This window comes from Erpetoichthys calabaricus, chromosome 5 (genome assembly GCF_900747795.2).
Source record: "Erpetoichthys calabaricus chromosome 5, fErpCal1.3, whole genome shotgun sequence".
NCBI lineage: Eukaryota > Metazoa > Chordata > Cladistia > Polypteriformes > Polypteridae > Erpetoichthys > Erpetoichthys calabaricus.
The window spans coordinates 109,905,802-109,915,834 of NC_041398.2; the positions used below are offsets into that span (position 1 = coordinate 109,905,802).

Genomic DNA, 10,033 nt, shown 5'->3' on the forward strand with positions numbered 1-10,033 from the left:
TGATTATTCCTAATTGTCCCCATGTGAATGGTCAATCATTACTCTCTTTTGCTGTCATAGCACAATGGCAGAATTGTCTTATCAAATTATAGATCAATAAAATGTCTACTTGCCACAAGCATATTTTAAACTTAGTTGTACCTATAGATATTGTACATCAGAATCAAAATTCACTTATTGGCTAGGTACACTAACGGGTACTAAGAATTTATCTTGGTAGTATTGATGCAACATATAAGGACAACACAAAATATAAAAAGATAAAACATAAAAAGATAAAATATGATACCACATACAAGGACAACACAAAATATAAAGAGATAAAATTGAATAAAATATGTTGGAAAAAAGTCCATGGTGTGTAGGCAGACCCGGTCTTAGGTATTATCCTAGGTGAAAGGGGGGTCCAGGGGCCCCCTGAGGGGGGCAGAGCCCCCCTGGAAGCTCTGTGAAATGCGTGAAAATTAGACCAAGGAGTCGATCCGGGGCCCCCTGGACGCCGGGGCCCTAGGCGGTTGCATACTTCACCTATGCCTAAGGCCGGGCCTGGTTGGGACAAATAATGCTGTAGTATATTTAAGTATATATGACAATTGCTCACTCGGACAATTTGTTTTGGGGGCCCCCAAGAAGGCGGGGGCCCTAAGCTATAGCTTGTGTAGCTTATACGTAGATCCTGCACTGTGTGTAGGTTATTCTGCCTGTTAGTCAGAATAACTACAAAAGAAAAAAAACTGTTTAGTTGACATGGTGTTGTAGCTTTCACCGGACAGAGCTGGCTACTGGAGTGTAGTATTTGAAATAGATGGTACCCTCAGTGTGTCTGATCAGCAATGATCTTTGGAGCTTGCTTTCTTACACTGGACACATGTAGGACTTGAAAGGGTAGTTAGTTACATACAGCCTGTAGGCTTTTCACAGGCTCTGATGATTTGCTACAAATAGGCCATAGTCTGAGCAGAGGCAGCGTCAACCCAGACAGTAATTGATGGTAGTGTAGAACTAGACCAGTATTGCTTGGTGGAGATCAAATTTTCTCAGTTGGCACAAAAAAAAAATTCTCTGACAAGCTTTCTTGATAATACATTTGATATTTTTTGTGTCACTTCAGTTTTTGGGACAGCACAGTGCTCAGAGACATAAATGACTCTGCTATTTCAAACGGCTGAGCCATTTACAACAAAAGGATAGTAGAGCAGGTGGCTGTTTCCTGAAATCTGATGAATACTAAGATCCAAATTATTATATCTGCATTGTTTGAAATGAGGCCCATTAGTGTGATGTCATCCACAAATATAAGAATTTTGACAGATGAATCACCAGAGGAAAAGTCATTTGTATATAGTGAGAGGAGTAGTAGGGGAAGGGCACAGCCATGCAGCACACCAGTACTAAGGGTTAAAGGGTCAGACATGTATTTACCTGTTTTTACCCAACTGCACAAACTGTTTCCTATCTTTAAGAACATCTGTAATCCAATGGCAGGTGAACTTGACAGGTTGAACTGGGTGAGTTTCTTGTCTAGAAGATCTGATATAATAATATTGAAAGCAGAAATAAGTCTACAAAGAAGATCCTCACAAATGCCCCTGGCTTATCCAGGATGTCTTTTGGAGCATTCTTGCTTCTTTTTTCTTCTTGAATAAGCTGCAGACATCTTTTGCAGTGATGACAGGAGGAAGAGGATGAAGAAGACTGTGACATGGTAACAGTGAGGCCATCAGGTTCATTTATATCCTGCTGTCTTCCAAAGCAGCCAGACTGTGATCAACAGAGTTGTTTGGTATTTTTTTGTGTAGTTAGTGAGCTGTTTAAGGCCTCTCCAAATTTATGGCTGTTGTTTTCAGTCACATGCTCGTGCAAATGATCTTACAGCTTTCGTTTGGCACCTTTAATCCATCTCTTTCAAGATATACTTGACTTTCTGTATTCCTCATGACTGCCAAATCTGAGAGTACAGTGATCCCTCGCTATATTGCGCTTCGTCTTTCGCGGCTTCACTCCATCGCGGATTTTAAATGTAAGCATATGTGAATATATATCGCGGATTTTTCACTGCTTCGCGGATGTCTGCGGTCTACAGTACGTGTGCTTCCTCAGTTGATTTGCCCATTTGAATTCAAACAAGGGACGCATTTGAATTCAAACAAGGGACGCTATTGGCGGATGGCTGAGAAGCTACCCAATCAGAGCACGCGGTTAAGTTCCTGTGTGCTGCTGATTGGCTCAGCAACGGAGTGCTGCATTAACCAGGAAGTCTAATCTCACTCATTCAACATTAATGCACGTTACTGCTAATGCTTCAGGATTGCAGAAAAGGTAAATGTTTTGGATATGTTGAAGGAAGGAAACAGCTACATCGCTGCAGGACACAATTACAGCATCAATGAGTCCACGATTCTTTTTATTTAAAAAGGAGGAACAGCATATAAGATCTACGGCCGCAGTGTCCTTTAATCAGGGCGCAAAACGAGTTGCAAGTGGACGTGATAAGGCAGTAGTCTGGATGGAATCTGCTTTAGGGATTTGGATTGAAGAGTGATGGAAGAAGAACAACGGCGGTGCTAAACAGTTGCCTGAAGAGGCTCCTTTAGAAGAGCTGTAACGCTATCCTTTGTTGTGCAGTAAAATTAAACTCATCGTTATCGGACAAGTCGTCATGTCATTGTTGGTGAGTAACCATAATTAATTATTTACGTACAGTACTTATTACATGTACATAGTTTAGTGTCGCTGTACACACATTTTACTGTATACAATTTTTCTTGCATTGTACGTATTTATTGCTGGTGGCCTGTCTGTTGTAATGGCTGTAACGTATTGATATCGGAGACGCTCGATATCTTTAAAATAATATTTAGGTTTTACTGTATGTAAACTGTGTTTACATATATAATTTCAACGAATCTTACCTAATATCTAAGAGAATACAAAGGGTTTATGCTGTATAATTGTGCGTGAAATGTTTATAATAGTGTGGAAGAGTTTATAAGGGCTTAAAATATATAAAAATAACCATATAAACATATGGTTTCTACTTCGCGGATTTTCTTATTTCGCGGGTGGCTCTGGAATGCAACCCCCGCGATGGAGGAGGGATTACTGTATACTCTTTGTCCTGAAGCAGTCATTTGAGGTGTGGGGTGAACCAAGGCTACTCATTGCTAAACTTCACAATTGTTTTTGTTGGAATGTAAACATCTTCACAAAAACTAACATACAGTATTAAGTAATAGAATTTCTGCACTCATGTATGATGGTGGTGGCAGTTTTGAAGGCACACTAGTCTGTTTGGGCAAAGCAGCCCTTAAGCACCTTTACTCAAGTCAAAAGAATTCAAAAGAAGTTAATTATCAGTAAAAACAGGTAACTAATTAAGAAAAGGGTTAGAATGAAAACCTGCAGTTACTGGGGCCCTCCAGGAATGGAGTTGGGGACCCCTGCTCTAGAGGAACCTTCAAATACTATAATTCTGCAATTAATTATGAATTCTTATTGTAATTTGCTATTGTAATGACCTATTTTATGATCATAAAGATCAGCATCAGAGCGGTAAATAATTACTGAAATGTTATAGAATAGTTCAGGTAACTTGGTTTCAAGGGTGTTACTGATGCTTATGTCCAAATGTTTTTTAAATTGAGTATTTCTGCATGGATTAGAAAATATATGGTGTTGTTCCACTTGCTAAATGTCCTCTCTCTGAAAAACTTTGGCAAACTATAACACAATAAAAATTATAATTGATCTGTCTTCATGCTTGTCACTGATAGTAACCACTAGAAATCGGATAAATGGTTCTAAATTTACCGACAATCTGCAATGCATGCAAACCAGGTGTCATCTTGTCATGACTGCACTTCAAATGGGCTACAAACTTGGATGGAGTCGTAAAGAGGACCCGAAAGGCTGCTTTATGTCTAAAGCACCTGAAACAGTAAGAGACATTGAGAAAATGAAAGAGGGGTATATTAAACACTCTGGTAATCAGCTACTCCCACTGTGATCGTGAATGCCTAAGCAGCTATGTTACACTTTATACTGCAGACTGTCCACAGGCTGAGAGGGCAATGTGCTAACACAAGAGTAAAAGCAAAGTGTAAAGGTTTTAGAACTGGTCTACCATCTGTTATAATAGAAAATGTTCGATTTCTGTCAAATAAGATGGATAAACTGTCTGTGCTTATAGTAGGCCATTGAGCAGACAAGTGTAGTGACATTTTGTGCTTTATGGTGAGCAGGCTTAAACCTGATATACAGTACCTGACGCTAGTGTAATGCTGTGGAGTGGAAAAAAGATGGGAGAGGGACTGGTCATCTATGTGAATGAGTAATGGTGTAAAAGTAAGCATATAACAGTTAAGAATATAGTTTGTAATTTAGACGTTGAACTTCTGGCTGTCGGAATTTGTCCATGTCATTTGCCCAGAGAGATAAATGTTTATGTTCCTACTTCTGCAAATGGAGACCTAGCAACAGAAATGATTCATCCTGTTACCAACACTTTAATGATGACTTACTCCAACCCTGCAGTTATAATATGTGGTGACTTCAGCCATGTCATTTAGGAAGGAACATTGACACATTTCGATCAGTTTGTGGGACTTTCCGTATTCAAATGTTAAAGCTGCCTTTAAGTGTAAACTATTGGCACCTTTAGGCAAATCTGACCACACCCTGATTCATCTTATCCCGAAATACAAGCCTGCTATTAGACGTCAACCTGTTAACACCTGAAGAGTGGAAAAGTGGAGCCTGGAGACAGAAATGGCTCTGAATGACTGGTTCCAAATGATAGACTGGGAAATGATGTGTTAGTCTCATGGGGATGATACTGAGTATTCATTTATGAACTATTTATGAATTTATTTATTTAAAAAGTTTCTGTAAAAAGCCAAGTTTCCTCTTGGAGACAAATAAAGTTCTACTTAATATACAGTAAAACTGGTCCATTTTGTTTGTATTCTTTTTTCATTACTGCTTTAGGCTCACAGTTTTCCTGCTCAAAGCTACTGTCTATGTAGACAATCTTGCTTTGGTAAATACATTTATTTTTTAATAATAGCCATTATCTCAAAGTACTTTATAAAATTAAGTAAAATATTATCACCTTAAAATTTGTAATTAGAGAAACAGGCAAGTTTCAAATCACACATAGTTTTGCAAAAAAGACACTAAAATTTGTTTTGCAAGCAATTCCCAATTGTGAAACATGAAAATCAATGTAGAGTTGTAGAGAAAAAAAGGAATACTGCTCCCTGAAACGTCATTCACACTTCCGTGTTTACCTGTGTTCCTTTCTGCAGCTGTGTAAATATGTAATGTATAGGAGTGCTTGTGGAAGAGAGCTGAAAAAGAGAATGCAGGCAGGGTGGAATGGGTGGAGAAGAGTGTCAGGAGTGATTTGTGACAGACGGGTATCAGCAAGAGTGAAAGGGAAGGTCTACAGGACGGTAGTAAGACCAGCAATGTTATATATGTTGGAGATGGTGGCACTGACCAGAAAGCAGGAGACAGAGCTGGAGGTAGCAGAGTTAAAGATGCTAAGATTTGCACTGGGTGTGACGAAGATGGATAGGATTAGAAATGAGTACATTAGAGGGTCAGCTCAAGTTGGACAGTTGGGAGACAAAGTCAGAGAGGCGAGATTGCAGTGGTTTGGACATGTGCAGAGGAGAGATGCTGGGAATATTGGGAGAAGGATGCTGAGGATAGAGTTGCCAGGGAAGAGGAAAAGAGGAAGGCCTAAGCGAAGGTTTATGGATGTGGTGAGAGAGGACATGCAGGTGATGGGTGTAACAGAGCAAGATGCAAAGGACAGAAAGATATGGAAGAAGATGATCCGCTGTGGCAACCCCTAACGGGAGCAGCCGAAAGAAGAAGAAGAAGGAGTGCTACACATATTTTTAAAATATGACATGATTCATATTTTCCTCTTTTAATTTGTTTTTGAACTAATGTCAAAGTTTGCCAGTTTTGTTTTCCCACACATGCTGCATTCATTTTAAACTTTAAAGTGACCTAACAACATGTCATCAACAATAACAGTTCTTTACAGACTGAGTTCAAAAGAGAGCTGAATTAATGGAGGCAAGATAGCATTTATATAGGCAGGTTGGAGGAAGTGATGTCAGTATGGACGGCATCTGTAACGTTGTTAGGTTCAGGCAGGATTTCCTTCAGGTTTTCTGTAGGTGAAAGGGTTAGAGATCACTACCCCCCAGGTTCCAGCATGCACCTGATATATGCACCTCCTATACGCATTTGTGTGATTATATATATATATATATATATATATATATATATATATATATATATATATATATTGTGGAAAGCAGCCTGGACACAGACAGGCAGACATCGATGGTTTACAACCAAGTATACGTTTATTCATATTTACTTATTTACAAGTGCGCACACACAACCCAGTGCCCCTGCACCAAATCACCCTCAGTCCAGGCCTTTCATAATAATGCCTCTTCTCCTGACTGCCTCCACTCCTCTCCTCCGAGCTACGTCCACTTCCACCTGACTCCAGCTATCGAATGGAGGGAGGCGGCCCCTTTTATGTTCACCCAGACGTGCTCCAGGTGCCTCTTGATGAACTTCTGCCGGCACTTCCAGGCTGAGCACCCAGAAGCACCCCGAGTGTCCCTGGCAATCCTTCCACCAGCACCACCAGGTGTGGTGGAAGTGCTGATGGCCAGGGCTCTTCAGTCATCTGGGTGCCCCCTGGCATTGACCACGGGCCCCTATAGGGTTGAGCTTCCATGCTCTGTTCCCGTGGTCCCCATACCAACCAGGGCGGCTGCCCTCTCGCGGTCCGGAGGAGGTGTAGTCCCTATCCCGGTCCTTCCAGGCGTCCCGGCTGGGTACCGCCCCCAGCTGCTCGCCACAATATATATTACCAAAATAATCAGATTGCAATTTAGACTATGAATGTAATACTACAATCTTGACCCAGTCAAGTAAGCAAACCAGCTGCCGTGGCACACCGTTAAAGGATTTGTCTCAGGCACTAATGTCTGAAGTTTGATCCCTGTAAGAGGAAGCAAAAATGTGTACACCTGACAAGGCCCAAATAGGGCGAAACAAGTGTTGCGTACTCTTTGTATTATTTGGCAAGTACTGTATCACATATCTATGATCTGCTTCTTGCAACTGAGAGGACGTGGCAGATGTTTGCCAACTGGTAAACTAACCCCAAGCATTATCTGGTAGGTAACCATCCAAATAATCAGATAGCGATTCAGACCTATAAACCTAAAATACAATACATACAATATATATACATTGCCAGTCAGTTTGTTTATTGTGAGTATAGATTTATCAGAGATTTTAGAGTATCTAAGAATCCATGTATGTTGTACTGTCTGATGAAAAAGGCCGTCATGGCTATCGATGACAATCAGACTTGCTGAGTTTTTCCCCAGAACACAGGGAGTTTGAGTTTCATTACTCAAAGCAACTGCATCTCTTTGTTGCTTGCTGACAGCAGTGGAACTTGGGCTTTAGCTTTTCATATTAATTCCATGAAATGATATATGTTTGATTTTTCACTTTTCCCACATACTACAATGTTTTTAGCCAAATAACTTTTAATGTTCACAAGTGCATTGGTGCCAGCTAGACTTCATAAGTGATCTACTTCCAAACACAGCATTCACACTGACCTTATGTTTTTTTTTGTTCATTTTCAATATAACATTGATACTACTGTGTATTAAAGCTCCCCATCTACTAATACATGCCTGTTTAAGCAGCATTTTTGTAAAACCACTATGATGTTGCCATTGATTAAGTCACTTATATAGGATGAAAGGGCATACATAATAAAGTGGTTGTTGTTGGACTCCACCTTTAAACAAATCGGAATACATAAGGATGGTGAAGTTATTCCTCTAGGCTTTCTATTATGCTTTGTAAGTGTCATTAACACCAAAAGAAGTCGTTGTTAAGGTCTTGTTAAATAAATGAGTAATAGACACATTTTTGCAGTACCTAAAGTAAAATGTTACCTTTCTTTCAAATAATACAACGTACAATTAAATACCTTAAATACTGTAAATGTGAAATATAATAAATAAAATGAAATATAAATAATGCAGTGATAAGTTTGATTTTTAACTTGTGTTTTTCCTCTTCTTTTCTTATAATACACTTCTCCTTATGTTATGTCATGAGTCACACTATGTATTTTTTTCTTTTATCTTACTTGACAGGGCCAGCCCAAAGGATGGTATCTCCAAAACAAGATTGTGAAGAAAGAAAACCTGAGAAAATTCCAGACAAAGGAAGCGAAAGTGGAACTTCACTTAATGAGCTCTCTACCTCTAGCTCCGAAACTCATTCAGAAATCTCCACTCCACAAGACAATGCCCCCTGTGCACCACAGCCTCCTCCACACCAGCCTAGCACACTTACCTTGGACAGGCCTTCAAAGAAAGCGTCTGTTCAGTGGATGCAACCGCCAGACAAGCGTAGGAACAGTGAACTTTTTCAGACGCTAATAAGTGCCCCTAGAGAGACAAATCTAAACAAAAAAAAAGTCAATGAAAAATTAAGTGCAGAGGAAGAAATGAAACAGTGCATTCAGGATTTTAAAAAGATCAAAATACCAGAAGAATTTCCACAACGTAAACGTCAGTGGCAAAATGAACTTTTAAAAAAGTATGGACTCTGAGAAATTCTCAGACTCTAGAGATTAAGTTAATGGTTTACCAGTCAATCAGCATACAGCTTTTAATGTATTTGACCATGGTTTGATCAAAATAGGTTTAGGAAATGAGTTTAGTCAAGCCTAAAGTGGAAAAATTAAATGGTTATGGAACTGACACAGGTCAATGTGAATCAAGTAATGGAATTTTAAGAAGTAAATCACTCATAATTAAAGAATTGATGGTTAGACACCATGAGTCCAATAAAATGTGCAAAAATCTTCATTACTCAGTTTCTGAAAGAGAGGAAATGTTCAAATAGAAAATCCTCATGTCAAAATCTTTCCAGTGGATTGTTATAATAAATCAAGTTAATTCATTCTTGTGCACACGTAGAACTGATAAGAATAACTTTGGATACCTCAACAAAAGTATTATCTACAGAATGACAAACAGAAGAAATAGGGTTTATGTATAGTTTTCTTAGTTATGCAAATTGCAGATATCAACTATTGTCTGTTTATAGTCAATGATAACTACTGTTACAAACTATTTTTTAATTGTGCTGTGTTATTAATGTGAAGAAAATGTGGAAGCAAAAACAAAACCGTATTGGTAATCAATTTTAGAAGTGTTTCAATAATGTCACTGTATTGCCTGTCAGAATTGCCAATTTATATTAAATCATGAATGTAGTAAATTAAAGTGCTCTGTTGTCTGGGTGTTTAGTAATGGTGTATTTTGACAAGTAGTCAGTCATTTTGCAGATAGGGTAAAGTCTTATTAAGATAAAGATATAAACTAGTAATCAATCTTACTTACTAAATTATTTTATTGATATAAAACAAGATATATGTATGCATTCATGTACTTGGTAAATACTGTACTGTAACCACTTGCATAAATGTATTCCGTATATATCATAGGTAACAGGCACATGGATAAAGAAAGGCATTTTTTTCCAAACAATGAGACCTTTGCAATTTTTTCTGATCTTCTTTCAATAATTGCTTATTTTTTGATTTTATTAATAAAAGTGATAAAACACAGTACAGTATTATGGCTTTAGATTTGCCTAATAGCTGCTTCTTATTAAAATTTCAAAGAGGGTAGCCACTTATCAGATATGGAATGCAATATTGCACATTTCTGTAGCAAAGTGCTTACACTGAAGGGTCTTAGATATTGAATATAAAATCCTACTAAATTTTAGTTTCATGTCAGGTGAGAATAAATGTTTAGAAGGAGGCTTATATGCAGATACCCCACTGCGGCAATGGCTTGTAGAAGATCTAAACAGATATTTTACCTCTGGAACAACAAAGATTCTTATTCTAGATAAAGTGGCAGATAATCTTGAATCTGTTGAATCATTA

The 10,033-nt window shown here is 38.5% G+C and overlaps 1 protein-coding gene across 1 annotated transcript in view; it reads left to right on the forward strand.

The window, feature by feature from the left end:
* The window catches only part of LOC114651878 (BTB/POZ domain-containing protein KCTD8-like), a 168,765-nt gene extending 159,160 nt beyond the window's left edge, over window positions 1-9,605 (forward strand). The window contains exon 2 of the mRNA XM_028801921.2: window positions 8,223-9,605. Coding sequence (XP_028657754.1) covers window positions 8,223-8,683 — 461 coding nt within the window. The 3' untranslated portion in view covers window positions 8,684-9,605. The remainder of the gene's footprint in view (window positions 1-8,222) is intronic.
* The last annotated feature ends 428 nt before the right edge of the window (window positions 9,606-10,033 follow it).